Source organism: Coffea arabica, chromosome 11c (genome assembly GCF_036785885.1).
Source record: "Coffea arabica cultivar ET-39 chromosome 11c, Coffea Arabica ET-39 HiFi, whole genome shotgun sequence".
Classification (NCBI taxonomy): Eukaryota; Viridiplantae; Streptophyta; class Magnoliopsida; order Gentianales; family Rubiaceae; genus Coffea; species Coffea arabica.
Window position 1 is genome coordinate 29836888 of NC_092330.1, and position 17368 is coordinate 29854255.

The window sequence follows — 17368 nt, forward strand, 5'->3', positions numbered from 1 at the left end:
AGAAGTAGAAAATAGCAATTTAGTACCTAGTTTACACCACAAAATTTTCCAAAAATAGCTAAGGAATTTGGCATCCCTATCAGAAACAATAGTGCGTGGCATGCCATGTAATCTAACTATCTCACGAAAGAATAAATCTGCAACATGCTTAGCATCATCTGTTTTAAGACAAGGAATAAAATGGGCCATTTTGGAGAAGCGGTCAACTACCACATAGATTGAATCATGTCATTTTCTAGTCCTAGGTGGTCCAAACACAAAATCCATTGACAAATCAACCCATGGTTCATGTGGAATTGGCAAAGGTGTATAGAGACCATAAGGGTGTACCTTTGATTTGGCTTGATGACAGGTCACACACCTTTCAATGTGCCGTTCTACGTCACTCCTCATGCGTGGCCAGAAGAAATGCTCTTGGAGAATCATTAAAGTCTTGGCAATGCCAAAGTGTCCCATTAGTCCTCCTCCATGAGCTTCTCTCACTAGGAGTGTGCGCATGGAACTCTTTGGAATGCAAAACTTGTCCTTGTAGTATAAGAACCCCTAAGAGATGAAATAGTGCTCACGAGAGTGTCGTGGCAAGTAGACAAAAATCTCACCAAAATCTGAGTCAGCTGCATAAAGATCTTTAAGAAATTCAAAACCAAGCAATTTAGCATCTAATGTAGTGATAAGTGCATACCTTCGTGAGAGTGCATCAGCCACTACATTCGTCTTACCTGTCTTGTATTTGATCACAAAGGTAAAACTGTCAATGAAGGTAATCCATCTTGCATGTCGCTTACTCAACTTGTCTTGGGACTTGATATGCTTGAGCGACTCATGATCGGTGTTCAAGACAAACTCACGAGGGCGAAGGTAATGTTGCCATGTTTGTAGGGCTCGCACTAAGGCCATGAGTTCCTTATCATAGGTTGAGTAGTTTAGAGCAGCTCCATTTAACTTCTCGCTAAAGTAGGCAACTGGGCGACCCTCTTGGAGTAAAACAGCTCCAATACCTATACCAGAAGCATCACACTCTACTTCAAAAACTTTGTCAAAATTAGGTAAACTAAGAACAGGTGCATGTGTGAGCTTGTGTTTAAGTAATTGGAAAAACTTAGCTTGTTCCTCTCCCCAATGAAATTGCACATCTTTCTTGACAATTGACGTAAGTGGGGCAGCAATTGTGCTAAAATCCTTGACAAAACGCCTATAGAATCTTGCCAAGCCATGGAAACTTCTCACCTCACTTACATTGGTAGGCGTTGGCCATTCACTAATAGCTTTCATCTTTTCTTGATCAACATGAATTCCCTGCTCACTAACAACATATCCTAGGAAAACCAATTGATTTGTGCAAAAGGTACACTTCTTAAGGTTAGCGTAGAGGCTTGCCTTGCGAAGTGCATCGAGGACCATTTGTAAATGCACATCATGCTCATCTAGAGTCTTACTATAGATCAAAATGTCATCAAAGTAAACGACCACAAATTTACCAATGAAAGAGCGTAAAACATGATTCATGAGTCTCATAAAAGTACTTGGTGCATTGGTTAGCCCAAAATGCATGACCAACCACTCAAAAAGTTCATGTTTTGTTTTAAATGTAGTTTTCCATTCATCTCCTTCTTTCATGCGAATTTGATGGTAACCACTTTTCAAATCAATCTTAGTAAAAATGATAGCACCATGTAATTCATCAAGCATGTCATCCAAACGAGGTATGGGATGGCGGTACTTTACCGTTATGGCATTAATCGCCCTACAATCAGTGCACATTCTCCATCCTCCATCTTTCTTCGAAACAAGTAGAACTGGTACAGCACAAGGGTTTAGACTCTCTTGAATCCAACCTTTACTAAGCAACTCCTCCACTTGTCGTTGTTGCTCCTTGGTTTCCTCAGAATTGGTCCTATATGGTGCCTTGTTTGGAAGGGAAGAGCCAGGAATGAAATCAATTTGATGTTCAATTCCCCTTAATGGAGGCAAACCATTAGGTATATCCTCAGGAAAGACGTCTTGATACTCCTGTATGAGGTTAGTAATAACACTAGGCAAAGAAGCATCAAGAGCATTAGTGAGTAAGGATTCCTTGCCAAATAAAATAAATAAAACTTGATTAGAATGCAAGGCCTTTCTCACATCTTTCACCTTGGCAAGCATGCTGAGTTTTCTCTCCTGTGTGGGCTCGAAGACCGAATGAGAGTGATCCAACTTGCTTGAAGAAGGGTCGGCCAACACTAATTTTTTAGCTTTGGCGTTGTCCTTCTTGGTGGTAGCATGCAAGTCATACTCTTTTTGTAGACTAACTTGATCCTCATGTACTTGTTGAGGTGTAAGAGGTGCAAGTGTAATCTTTTTACAATTATGCTTAAAAGAGTATTTGTTCAAGAAACTGATAGAGTGCAATTTAGTCGGTCTTCTCACGTGCTTTTCCTATTTATTTGGACTAAATACTGCACTAATCGGTGGATTTTACTATGATTTTGTGTTCTATGCGAATTGCAGCATTTAGGGGCAAAAGGAGCTGGAAAATTAACTTTTGAAGCTTTCCTGTCAGTTAGACGTGGGCACGCCTAAGTATGATGTCCAAAGCCGGATTTGCGGGATTGTTGGCCACGTGCAAACTTCCAAATATTTGGAGATTCCTTCGCGGGTGACAATTCTGGAACAATGCTGACTTAGCCAATTTGCACGTGAAGAGTCATTTGGCAACAAGACTTCAATTGGGATTTCAATTGATTGGGTTCCTTCTTTGACTAAACGTGCTGGCCCACAAAAGCAGGAAGACTACTGGGTCTCTTTTGGAGACAGCCGCACGAGGACTCTATAAATACAATCCCTTCGCTGGCTTCAGGGGGGCTCTCGCTCTCTCTCTCTCGGCAGAAACGAGTTTTAGTTTAGGCTTTTAGCATAGTTTTAGTTTTTCTTTTCTTAGTTCTTTTGCATGGTTGTTCTCCATTAATGGAGGACTAACCTCTCAATTCTAGTCAAGGGGACAACTGAAGACTTGGTTCAACAATTACTGTGAGATCGAATTTATTTTAATTGTTTCCTCCATTTATTGGTATTCATATGTTTCCTGCTTTTAATTGTTATAGCTCTTGTGTATGATTGATTAGTGCGCAATAATTAATTATTCATATAGGCTATTTTGCTAAATAGAGGTAATTGAATCCGTAATTGTTCGTTGCCTCTATCCCAGTAGCAACTGGCGTAATTGGGTTTATGTCTTTTTACGATCTAGCTTAAATAAACTCTCGTAGCGTGTTTGTTAATTAGGATTGGGCCTTTCTAATTATTAATGCAAACCGGAAATTAAATCCTACGGTCGTACCTAGGGTTGTTTTTGGGTTAGGAAAATAGTTAACGGTCGTACCTTAGCTATCGATAAATTAAGGAAGGGTAAAATTGACAGGTGCCGAACCTGTGCAATAATAAATACCTACTCGAGAAAAATACAGATTTTGTATATAGCGGTGAGTAGGGTCGAATCCACAGGGATTGGGGATAATTTGTTTCTTCTAGAGTCCAAGGTATAGGGGGTTTTGGATTAAATGCTAACTAAATAAATTAAATGCAGAAAATAATTAATTAAAAGAAATATTTAGAGAAACTCTAGCCAAGGGTATACTTCAGAAATGGTTCATGCAACTGATCATTGATTCAGAGGTAATTCCAACATTTACTAATAGATTGGTTCTAGTTGTCTCGCACGCGCTAAACAACCAACCCTTCCTTAATTTATCGATAGCTAAGGTACGACCGTTAGTTATTTCTCTAACCCAAAAACAACCCTAGGTACGACCGTAAGATTTAATTTCCAAATTGCATTAATAATTAGAAAGGCCCAATCCTGACCAATAAACACGCTACGAGGGTTTATTTAAGCTAGATCGTATATTCCCCTGACATAAACCCAATTATACCAGTTGCTACTGGGATAGAGGCAACGAACAATTACGGATTCAATTACCTCTATTTAGCAAAATAGCCTATATGAATAATTAATTATTGCGCACTAATCAATCATACACAAGAGCTATAACAATTAAAAGCAGGAAACATATGAATACCAATAAATGGAGGAAACAATTAAAATAAATTCGATCTCACAGTAATTGTTGAACCAAGTCTTCAGTTGTCCCCTTGACTAGAATTGAGAGGTTAGTCCTCCATTAATGGAGAACAACCATGCAAAAGAACTAAGAAAAGAAAAACTAAAACTATGCTAAAAGCCTAAACTAAAACTCGTTTCTGCCGAGAGAGAGAGAGCGAGAGCCCCCCTGAAGCCAGCGAAGGGATTGTATTTATAGAGTCCTCGTGCGGCTGTCTCCAAAAGAGACCCAGTAGTCTTCCTGCTTTTGTGGGCCAGCACGTTTAGTCAAAGAAGGAACCCAATCAATTGAAATCCCAATTGAAGTCTTGTTGCCAAATGACTCTTCACGTGCAAATTGGCTAAGTCAGCATTGTTCCAGAATTGTCACCCGCGAAGGAATCTCCAAATATTTGGAAGTTTGCACGTGGCCAACAATCCCGCAAATCCGGCTTTGGACATCATACTTAGGCGTGCCCACGTCTAACTGACAGGAAAGCTTCAAAAGTTAATTTTCCAGCTCCTTTTGCCCCTAAATGCTGCAATTCGCATAGAACACAAAATCATAGTAAAATCCACCGATTAGTGCAGTATTTAGTCCAAATAAATAGGAAAAGCACGTGAGAAAACCGACTAAATTGCACTCTATCAATTACCCCTACACCTAGATCATGCTTGTCCTCAAGTATGAGAACAACAAATCAAATAATCAAATTCAAATAATGGCTATTGCTCAAATCTTCTATTGCTAAGATACAATTAAAACATATGTCAAGTACTAGTGATTAAATTCCAAGAAATATCTCTCCAATTGTCTTTCAAGATCAAGGACTCTTTCAATTTATGACTAACTAATTTAAGAATATAGAATATTCAACTAGCATCCATAAGCAAATGGTTCAACTATTAAGCAAAATCTCAACATTAAAATTCAGGGATCAACGGGTTAACAATTTATTCAAACACTTCCATATTTTTCACTATTAGCACATATATTTTTTTCTAGAATATCCCCACACATGAATGATGATGATTTTTTTTTTTTTTTTTAGGGGGAACGCTTAGTTTTTAGCCATTCAAGCATTTTGACGCGAACTCCGACATTGGCCATATGAAGGAGCCCGGTTACTCAGCCATCATCGCTTAAAAACCACATACTCATAGCTATCGTCGCTTTTTGACGCGAAAGTCGACATTTGTGGTGAAGACTCCCGGTTACTAGGCAACGATACTAGCGGAGTATAGCCTAATACTATTCATAAATAAGCACCAAAAATAAAATTAAATACCACACAAACCCGCTTCATTTCTTAAACATGGAGAACTAAGATTAATAGCTGAACCAATTTGCACAAAAAATGCTAGACAAATATTTACAACACTTAGAAAAGTTAACCAAAAAGTGCAAAAGTCACAAAATCTCAAATATTCACCCAAGAGATACCCTTAAAATCAACCATGTCATACTCAACACCTTAAAGTGTAAAGTCTTAGCAATAGAAAAATTTGAAACATCTAACCATCGTTTATCAGGAATAATCACAAATAAGCACAAAGATAGGCAAAAATTGGACAAAATTCGACAAAGTCAAACAAAAAATTCCAACAAAAATGCCTACACTTGCACTTTTTTCAATAAAAAGCCAATATACTACCCCCCCACACCTAAATCTTGCATTGCCCTCAATGTAAGCAAAGAAAGAGCAAAACAGAGATATTGGGGCAACGAAACTTCCCTTAAAACGGAGGAGGGCAGAACTGAATTACGGCTGGAGAGGGAAAGGCGGGCGGAAACCCACGTGATGGGGATACTGTGCTAAATTCTGGGCCATCCCACCCATTTGACGCTCCATCCGATCCATTCGAGTGTCCATTTGCTCTTGCCCTTATTTTTTTTGGTTTAGTCATTGGAAATCAGAGGGCAAGGTGGAGGCAAGGAAATGGGATTCCAAAGAGGTCAACAAACAGCCAACAAAGCAAATGACAACTAAATACAGCTTCCAATCACAGACAAGTGCAGAAACGGCCGATGAACACACCCCCAAAGAATTAATTAAACAGACAACTAGAGTTAAAACTTTCCCCAAATATCACTGGTTGGGCACAACGTTAACCAAATAATCAACAATCAATCCACAGATATGCCACAGCACCCAAACAAGCACAAATTTTCTGTCCTCAACTAGCAAATCAAAAATCTGGCCTCAGCTAAGAAATTAAAATCTGGCATCAGCTAATAAAGAACTAGTAATCTGGCCTCAGCTACTTATTGACGGAAAAATAAAGAAAGAATTCACCGGAGGTTTGGAGTAGGCAGTGGATGACAGTGAAGAGAGCAGGGGTGGGCATTGGAGTGAAGGAAGGCGTCGCGCGTGCGCCGCACGCGCTTGGGCAGGCGCCTTGGGGTCGCTCGCCGATGGGTCTCCCGCGCCTGGGCTTGACTGCGCGGAGACGAAAAGCACACTGCTGCGCCCCTGGTTGAGCGCGCGCCTGGGCTGCTGGTCGCTGGTGCTCTGGCCGCCTGCTGCGTGCGGCGGGCTTGAAGATTGCGCGCAACGGGTGGAGCTGCGCGCTCGGTCTGCTGTGCTCCACAAGCTGGGCTACTGGAGAGCTGGAGCTGAGCTTGGGCGCAGAGGAGGGAGAGGACGTGCGAGAGTTGGTGGCGGAGCTTGCACGCGAAATGGCGTGGAGCGCAGGCGGCGGACCTGAGGCGAGATGCTGCGGCTGACAGCAGGAAAAAGTAGGAGAAAAAGAAAGAAAAGGAAGAAGAAAGAAGGAGAAAAAAGACAGAAAGAAAGAAAGAGTCGGGCTGCGGGTCCTTTGAAAAATTTTTTTTTTTTTTTTTGTGAACTCAAGGAACCCCTGGCTTAGGCGTGGGCACGCCTAACTGCTATATAGTCCGCAGAACCTGAACGAAATTTTCTTTCACTTAGGCGTGACCACCTGGCGTGGGCACGTCTAACTGCTATAGAGTCCGCAGAACCTGCACAAAATTTCTTCCCCTCAGGCGTGACCACCTGGCGTGGGCACGCTTAACTGCCAATTTCCTGCCACAAAACCAACAAATCACTAAATGCAACTAACACTTAACAAAAACTCCAAAAACATAAGAAAACTAAAATAAAGGCCTTGGGTTGCCTCCCAAGCAGCGCCTTTCTTTAATGTCTTCGGCTAGACATTGTCCTGTTTATTCATGGAGGATAAAATCGTGTAGCTCGCTTCAGTGCTTCATCTTCTATGTAATCCTGATAGCCCTCGTAAATGGAGTAATTCTTGACCACCCGAGCTACGGTCTTCCATGGATTAGTAGATGGCGCCAAACAAACAAGTGATGATCTTAAATCTTCACCCACTCCTCCATCACGAGCACTTATTGGTTCGAAATATTTTGCCATCATGACTCTTAACTTATTCCTGGCATGAAATTCAAAATCGTCTGGTATAATAAAATCAATCTCACTAACAGGAATTAAAGAATGAGAGTCAGGAAAATATTGATCAAGGAGTGGAGGAGATGTCACCTCATTTGGAGATTGTTCACTGGATTCATTCACTTGAACCATTTGATGTTGGGGTCTTAATTCTTGCTCTTCATCTTTCTTTTCAACTGCATCTTTAGATTCTTCTTCTTGAGACTCTTGCAGTACCATGTCATTTGTCAGAATAATTGCACTCTCATCTTCCTCATGGTCGATAATAGCCGGTGAGGGCAATTCTTCATAAACTGGAGAAATCAATTTGCTCGTTTCAAATGCCCATTCACGCCTTGCTTCTTTCATCTCTTCACTCATCCTTTGTGTCTCCTGCTGAATTCGAGATACATTAGCAGCTAGTAATTCTATCATCTCTTCAAGAGACATACCTGACACGGATGATGGTTCTTGAGACTCATACTGCTGAAAATTCATTGGCTGCTGAAAATTCATTGGCCCTGTTGTATAATCATAACTGGAGTTATCCCACCATCCTTGATCATACCCGTTTGGATTAGAGTTATACCACGTTTGAGATCAGGGTGAAAAATCTCCATAATTATTGAGTGGGACACTCAGATTATCTTGATATTCGGGGCACATACTGGTTGAATGATCCCTGGAAAAACAAATTTTACAGGTTGCAGCAGCCATTCTTTCTCTAATAGAGTTTACTGCCTCTTTATATGCAAATTTAGCAAAAAAACTAGTCTCATCGCCTTCCTCGGAAACAAAATCCAGTCTATCACCAAAATATGGAGTGTTAGAAGTCATGAACTATATAATAAAAAAAATAAGAGAAAAATAAAGAAATAAAAATAAAAACAAGATGAACTCAAAAAATAAACAAATTAATTTGGCACCAGTCCCCGGCAACGGCGCCAAAAATTGACAGGTGCCGAACCTGTGCAATAATAAATACCTGCTCAAATAAAATACAAATTCTGTATATAGCGGTAAGCAGAGTCGAATCCACAGGGACTGGGGATAATTTAATTTCTTCTCAAGTTCCAGATATGGGGGGTTTTTGAAAATGAGAGTAACTAAATTACTTGGAATAAATTAAAATAAAAATAAAGTAACTACAACTCAAATAACTAATTATCACAATAACAATAAAAATGGATGAACTCTAGCCAAGAGACAACTTCGGAGATGGTTCACTTAATTCGATCACAGATGCAAGGATTATTCCAGTTACTATCTGATAAATTAGTTATAGTTGTCATACACGCGATAAACAACCAACTCTTCCTCAATTTGTCGATAGCCAAGGTACGACCGTTGACTATTTCTCTAATCAGGAAATAACCCTAGGTACGACCATAGAAGTTCAATTCCCTAATTGCATGAATAATTAGAAGAGCCTAATTCTAACCAATCAACACGCTACGAGGGTCTCTTTAAGTTAGCCTGTCTATCTCCCTGGCACAAACCTAATCATGCCAGTTGCCACCAGTTTAGAATAATTAAACAATTACGGATTTAACTATCCTAATTGGCTTCAGGTTATTGAATTAATCTAGAATCCGGGCCCTGGATAATCGAATAGTAAAACAACCATATGAACATAAAGCAGAAGATAGACAAATACCAGTGAATAATGGAAATAAATAAAAACTAATTCGATCTCACAAATTTAGTAGAACCAAGTCCTCCGTTGTTCTTGATTAGACAAACTTAGCCACGTCTCATGAGAAAATCTTCAAGTAATTTCATTGAGGTCCAGGCCATCAAAAGAGCCAAGAAAGAAACAAAACTAAACTATGTTAAAAGCTGACCTAAAACTCTCCCTTCAGCCTTTCTTATATAGCCAAAAGGATACATGACACAAGGCTTTCCTTTATCCCGTGGTCCCCGCACGAATTGAGAGTCCAATTCCAATTTACAAGCCTTGTACGTTTCTTTCTCATTTTAAAGTCCAAAAGGAATGATGACTCCAAATGCTCTTATCCCGTGGTCCCCGCCGAGATTGAGAGTCAAATAAACTCAAAAGAAAAGCCTGCCGAATTACTCCTTGTTTCCTAATGTTCCTAGGACTCCTTGTACCAGCCTTCTCTTCATCAGCTAAAAAGGGAAGCCGTTTGTTTGATCTCTTGTGGGACACGTTGAGGGAGCTTCGCAGAATACTCCCACTTGTGAAGTAATTTGCTTCAAAAAGTCCCTGCTTTTTGTAGTTTTCTGCTCCATTCCCTGGAATTAAGTCCAGATACCAAATATAAGTGAATATCAACAATTAACACAATATTTGATACGAACAAAAGGGGAAATTAATAATAAAATTGCAAACAAATAATGCCCTATCAATTCCCCCCACACCTGAATCATGCTTGCCCTCAAGCATGAGGATAGCATTTGAATACCAAAATTTTGACAATGACTATCGCTCCAACTACCGTATTGCCAAGATATCCAGAAAAACTTACATCAAGTATCACAGGTCAGGATCAAAGAAAATTACTCCAGTTAGCTTCCCAACCCCCAACTTCTCCAATTTAAAACAAACTAATCTAAGAAAAAGGAATGGTTGTTCACATTTATCAGCAAATGGTCCAACTATTAACCAAAATCTCGACATTAAGATCACAAACCGGCAAGCTGACTTATTCACACACTAACACAATCTTTATTTCACTTTTTTTTCCTTTTTGTTTTTTTTTGTTTTTTTATTTTCTTGTTTTTTATTTTTTTGTTTTTTTTTTTGAATAACAAAAGACTTAATCTATAGCCATTAGAGCCTTTTGACGCGAACTCCAACATTTCACAGATGGAGGAGCCCGGTTACTCAACTCCAATCGTTACGGGACCACGCACTCATAGTAACTACTACCTTTTGACGCGAGAATCGACACTTTAGGTGTAGATCCCCGGTTACTCAATAGTAATCACTAGCGGAGTACAGTCAGCTCTTATTTAGAACCATATAGCACAATAACTAAAACAGCACAAAAAATAACAGCAGCCAGCCTCAAATTTCCAAACATGGAGAACTAAAATTAATAAATGGACCAATTCACATGAAAAATGCCAACAATCATTCCCCATGCTTAGAAAAGTTAACCAAAAATAGGAAAAGTTAAGCAATTATTGATATTCACCAAAGAGATACTCCTGAACTCAACCACATCAACTTGATACCTTTTTAATAAAACTTGGCAATAGCATAATTAGAGGCAACAATCCAGCATCAAAACTTGGTAGTCATAAAAGAACTGACCACTAGAAAAAGAAAAGAAAATAAACGAAAAGGGAGATAAATATCAAACTAAAAATAAAGGAACGACCTTTAGAAACTAAAAACAAAAATACTCGCACCCCAAACTGATCCCCCCACACCTAATTCACACATTGCCCTCAATGTGATAAACTAACAGCAAAAGGAAGGAGAAGGGTAACGGTACTTCCCTGAAATTGTCAAAACAGGAGTGGGTCGGGCGGAGTGCTACCAAATTCTGCACCATGTTATGCAACTTGCATTCGGAGTTGGACCCAGTCGTTAGCCCCTGGGGTAGGAGGAGGCTGCGAGTGTCTAGGTATTTTAAACCTAGAAGCGGATCTTAGCCTTACCATGATCTCTAGATGTCACTCTAATCACAAGGGACTACAATTGCCAACAGATAATGGAAACAGGAATTTCAAAGTAATAACAAATTTTTTTTTTTGTTTAAAACCAACCCCATGAACAATAGGCACAATTCAATCACCCACAGGTTATACGAATACCTCAACACTAATAACAAATGCAATCAATGAGCCCCTGTGGTCCAAATGTAGTCAAATTCAGAATCAAGGCAGTCCAATCATGCAACAAGTGCTCCAAATAGCTTAGTAAAGGAAACCAAAATGATAAAATGCTCCTAAACAAGGCAATCAGAGGCAACTAACTTCAATAAGCAAATTTAAGCGTAACAGGCACCTCTTAATTTAACCAACAGCCACAGCAAATTACCCACAACTCGACACAAATTATACAATTTAAACACAAATGGACCCAAAACCGTAACAACTGTCTCCAATTGGACAGTTAAATACCCAATTCAACCTGCTAAAATTAGCAATTGATCACAGAAATTGGCAATTCCAGCAACCACCGTTCAGGATTCGAAAAATAATTTAAGCACTAAGGATCAAGAAACTGTAAGTAACAATGCAACCAGTACCACTGGTGTACACACATGGAGGATTTAAATCAAATAGCAGCAACTCAATAAATATCAGTAAAATATCCCCACGTATGGCAGCAATTAAACCCAATTCCGTCCAAAATTTTACCCTAGAAATTGCCCAAAACAACACCTTCTTCTATCCAACCAGAAATCCAAACACAAATTCCAGAAATCTATGTTAATCGGGGAAGAAATTACAATACCTCCACCTGTCAATTTTGACAGGTGGTGATGGCGTGGCTGGACAAGCTGTGCGTGAGAGGCGGGGCTGTTGGCGTGCGTGAGTGGAGCTTGGGGGTGCGCGGCGTGAGTGGAGCTGCTGTGCGTGGTGGTCAAAGCTGGAGAAGAGCTGTGGCGGGGAGAGGCGCGGCAAGCCTCGGCCGCGAGCTGGCGGTAGACCGTGGGATGAGGCGCGGCTGGAGCTGGTGATGAGCTGGCTGGAGAGGGAGATGGTGGTACCGTGCGAAGGTGGAGGGCGGAAGGGCTGATGGCAGCGCGCGAGTGGAGGGAGTTGGTGGTGTGCACGGCGCGCGGCTGGTGCTCGCGAGGTGGTGGTGGTCGTGGCCAAGGAGGAACGGCGGCACGCGGTCTGGTCGAGGAAGAGGGTGGCGCGCGGTGGAGTTGGAGATGGCGGTGGGCACGGGCGGCGGACAGAGCAAAACAGAGGAGAAGAGAGAAAGAAAAGAAAAAGAAAGAAGAAGAAAGAAAGAAAGAAGAAGGGAAAAGAAAAAAAAATAGTTTTTTTTTTTTTTTTTGCACATTCAAATTTCAAAATCCGAATTGTGAGAATCAAAACTGAAGGTGTACAACGGAAAATGTTTTAAATTTTTTTTTTTTTTTTTTTTTTAGTAAAGGAACCTCTGGCTAAGGCGTGGGCACGCTCAACTGCTATAGAGTCCGCAGATCCTGAACGAGAATTTCTTTCCCTCAGGCGTGACCACCTGGCGTGGGCACGTCTAACTGCTATAGAGTCCGCAGATCCTGAACGAAAATTTCCTCTGTCAGGCGTGACCATCTGGCGTGGGCACGTCTAACTACTATGGAGTTCGCAGAACCTGAGCGAAAATTCCTTTTTCTCAGGCATGACCACTTGGCGTGGGCACGCCTAACCGCTAATTCCCTGCCACCAAACAACAGTCAGCTTGTAAAAAAAAGTGAAATAAAGATTGTGTTAGTGTGTGAATAAGTCAGCTTGCCGGTTTGTGATCTTAATGTCGAGATTTTGGTTAATAGTTGGACCATTTGCTGATAAATATGAACAACCATTCCTTTTTCTTAGATTAGTTTGTTTTAAATTGGAGAAGTTGGGGGTTGGGAAGCTAACTGGAGTAATTTTCTTTGATCCTGACCTGTGATACTTGATGTAAGTTTTTCTGGATATCTTGGCAATACGGTAGTTGGAGCGATAGTCATTGTCAAAATTTTGGTATTCAAATGCTATCCTCATGCTTGAGGGCAAGCATGATTCAGGTGTGGGGGGAATTGATAGGGCATTATTTGTTTGCAATTTTATTATTAATTTCCCCTTTTGTTCGTATCAAATATTGTGTTAATTGTTGATATTCACTTATATTTGGTATCTGGACTTAATTCCAGGGAATGGAGCAGAAAACTACAAAAAGCAGGGACTTTTTGAAGCAAATTACTTCACAAGTGGGAGTATTCTGCGAAGCTCCCTCAACGTGTCCCACAAGAGATCAAACAAACGGCTTCCCTTTTTAGCTGATGAAGAGAAGGCTGGTACAAGGAGTCCTAGGAACATTAGGAAACAAGGAGTAATTCGGCAGGCTTTTCTTTTGAGTTTATTTGACTCTCAATCTCGGCGGGGACCACGGGATAAGAGCATTTGGAGTCATCATTCCTTTTGGACTTTAAAATGAGAAAGAAACGTACAAGGCTTGTAAATTGGAATTGGACTCTCAATTCGTGCGGGGACCACGGGATAAAGGAAAGCCTTGTGTCATGTATCCTTTTGGCTATATAAGAAAGGCTGAAGGGAGAGTTTTAGGTCAGCTTTTAACATAGTTTAGTTTTGTTTCTTTCTTGGCTCTTTTGATGGCCTGGACCTCAATGAAATTACTTGAAGATTTTCTCATGAGACGTGGCTAAGTTTGTCTAATCAAGAACAACGGAGGACTTGGTTCTACTAAATTTGTGAGATCGAATTAGTTTTTATTTATTTCCATTATTCACTGGTATTTGTCTATCTTCTGCTTTATGTTCATATGGTTGTTTTACCATTCGATTATCCAGGGCCCGGATTCTAGATTAATTCAATAACCTGAAGCCAATTAGGATAGTTAAATCCGTAATTGTTTAATTATTCTAAACTGGTGGCAACTGGCATGATTAGGTTTGTGCCAGGGAGATAGACAGGCTAACTTAAAGAGACCCTCGTAGCGTGTTGATTGGTTAGAATTAGGCTCTTCTAATTATTCATGCAATTAGGGAATTGAACTTCTATGGTCGTACCTAGGGTTATTTCCTGATTAGAGAAATAGTCAACGGTCGTACCTTGGCTATCGACAAATTGAGGAAGAGTTGGTTGTTTATCGCGTGTATGACAACTATAACTAATTTATCAGATAGTAACTGGAATAATCCTTGCATCTGTGATCGAATTAAGTGAACCATCTCCGAAGTTGTCTCTTGGCTAGAGTTCATCCATTTTTATTGTTATTGTGATAATTAGTTATTTGAGTTGTAGTTACTTTATTTTTATTTTAATTTATTCCAAGTAATTTAGTTACTCTCATTTTCAAAAACCCCCCATATCTGGAACTTGAGAAGAAATTAAATTATCCCCAGTCCCTGTGGATTCGATTCTGCTTACCGCTATATACAAAATTTGTATTTTATTTGAGCAAGTATTTATTATTGCACAGGTTCGGCACCTGTCAGAAACCATCAAAAGTGACTCTTTTGTCAAATTGCCAAGGATGCCCTAAGAGTATATGTGCAGCTTGCATTGGTACTACATCACACATAACATCATCTTCATACCTACCAATGCGAAAAGTAATCAAAACTTGTTTATGAACACGTACCTCTCCACTGTTGTTTAACCACTGAAGCTTGTAGGAACGGGGGTGCTCACTAGATGGCAAGTTTAGTTTCTCCACCATCAATGCACTAGCAACATTAGTGCAACTTCCGGGGTCAATCACCAAGCTGCATACCTTGTTGGTCACATGGCACCTAGTGTAAAAGATGTTGTCATGTTGAAACTCATCTTTACTAGGTTGAGTAGCTAGCGCCCTTCTTGCTACCAATCCAACTTTGTCTTGAGTTGGAACTTCCTCTATTTCATCTTCCTCTTCAACCAAGGGAGGCATGTCTTTGTAATCCTCCTCTTCATCATCAGTGACAATGTCTCCATTTGGTAGGACAAGCATGGTCCTTGGGTTTGGACATTGGCTTGCAATATGTCCAACTCCTTGACACCTCCAATATTTGGTGTCACGATTCCTAGGTTTTGAAGTTTCAATTGTTGGCTTTGAAACAACCTTGGAGTCGGTTTTGGTAACAGGTGGCCGTGAGCTTGACCCTTGATCTTGCTTCGGCTTTGGAGGGTTCCAAGCATTCAAACCTCTCTCTTCCCTTCTAGACTAGAATGGTCGAGTAAATGTTTGTGGATGAGGGTTATAATTTCTGGTTGTACCTCTCCTCTTGAGCCTTTGCTCAATCTTGATAGCCTTTTCCACCATATCTTCTATCTCCACATAGTATTGAAGCTCCAGTTGATCGGCTATTTCAGCCCTCGGACCATTGAGAAACCTTGCCATTGTAGCCTCTCTATCTTCTTGAATATCAGCTCTCAACATGGAGATTTTCATGTCCTTGTAGTAGTCCTCAACTGAGCGTTGACCTTGCGTCAAGGTTTGAAGTTTTTGGTACAAGTCTCTATGGTAGTGACTTGGTACAAATCGCTTCTTCATAAGTCTCTTGAGCTCAGTCCAAGTGGTTATAGGTGGTTCACCACACCTTCTCCTGCTTGTAGCCACTTGTTCCCACCAAACTATGGCATAGTCGGTGAATTCTACTACGGCAAGTCTCAATTTTTGTGCATCGGTGTAGTCATTACAATCGAATACTAGCTCTACTCGACTCTCCCATTCAAGGTATGTATCCGGATCAGATTTGCCTCGGAAAGGAGGAATCTTCATCTTAATCCCTTTGATTGCATCATCAATTGCTCTTGTGTTTCTCTTCGGTCTCCCTTGCCCGTATGCCTCACGGTCCGAATCGGCATTGGAGTCACTAGATTCTTCGAGGGTGGATTTTTCCCTAGATTTCCTAGAAGAAACCCTAGATGAACTTAGTTGATCAATCTGCTCATGGATCGTTTCCAATCTTTGGTCAAATCTCCTCTGCATTTCCTTCCACATAGCATCCATTTTAAGTGATAACTGAGCAATGGTAAGTTCATTTTCCTGAGACATGGTGAAACCTGTAAAACTTGACAAATTGTTAGTAGAAAATGCCTCACTCGCTCTCTTAAGTGTTGCACTCCTCTCGTGTTTTCACTCAAGTGTTTATGTCCCTCTAATGCACTCACCAATTCATTCCTCAAGTCTTTCGATCGTTTCCTTTGAAGAAATCAGAAATTATCTCAAAAAAAAAAATCCAGTCAAACTTTAACCAATTAGCTCCCAAATCAAAGGACAAGAGTAGAAAGGAAAACTCAATGGCGGATTTGGTAAGAAATGGAACAAGGAAAATTGATGTACAAAAAAAATGCCCAAGTACAATGATGGAGTTTCCCAAGTGTTTTACTTAATTTCCTAATTGATTTTTTTGGAAACAAGTTAGGTGTTGTACTTATTTGGAAAATTTCCTTAAAGTCGTCTAGCCAAATCAGAATTGTTACCAAAATAAATACCAGATTTCCTTTCTCTTTAACCTTCCTAAAGTCGGCTGCTAACCAAGTGCCAAACAGTTTTTTTTTTTTGGCAGTTTCCTATTCTAACCGAAACTAACCTCTGAAAATTCCAGAATTCCCTCTTCTTAAATCCCTCTCAAAGTCGGCTAGAACTTCCTAAAAATTTTTCAGATTTGGTAGCTTCCTCACCTCTAAAATTTTTCAGAATTTCCTCTTCTTAAAGCCAACCCTTGCCCCCCCAAAATTTTCGTCCCTTACTCTTCCTCAAGAACAAACAATTCGGCCCTCTCCTCTTTGCTCCACACAAGGACAGTTTCGACGCTTGGTTCTAAACAATGGCTTCACAAGTTGATACAAGCGACGTCACTCAAGAATTCCCCAAGCGGCCTGCTCAGGAAATTCCCAAGAGGTTTACTCCTAAGCCAAGGAAGCCCCGTATGGATGCAAGGACGTACAAGAAACTTTTTATACGAAGAGAGGTGCAAATCTTCAAGAATCAAGATGGTCAAGATCCTCACAAGTCTCAACGGGTGATACAAGTGATCAAGGCTCAAGGTGCTCAAGATTTTCAAGAAGAAATTGGTCAGAATTTTTAAACCCTTCCTTTGCCTTAAATTTCTGTTTTTGCGGATCAAATTCAAGGAACAAAGTGTAGCAAATCAGGTCTTGGCAATAAAGAATCAAGTTCCTTCTTTTCTTTCTTGTTCGGCCTTGTCCTAGCCGATTGTGTGTTTCCTTTCTTTTTTTTTTTTTTTTACTCTACGAACAC

General features: G+C 40.3%; 1 protein-coding gene across 1 annotated transcript; it reads right to left on the reverse strand.

Annotated features, from left to right (window-relative positions):
• Positions 1–543: 543 nt before the first annotated feature.
• Positions 544–16159, reverse strand: LOC113716004 (uncharacterized). The gene is made up of 4 exons (XM_027240305.2): positions 15379–16159; positions 14765–15264; positions 1749–2337; positions 544–998 (listed from the first exon to the last, which is right to left on the reverse strand). Exons 1-4 carry the CDS (start codon positions 16157–16159, stop codon positions 544–546), a joined length of 2325 nt encoding a protein of 774 aa, XP_027096106.1.
• Positions 16160–17368: the final 1209 nt, after the last annotated feature.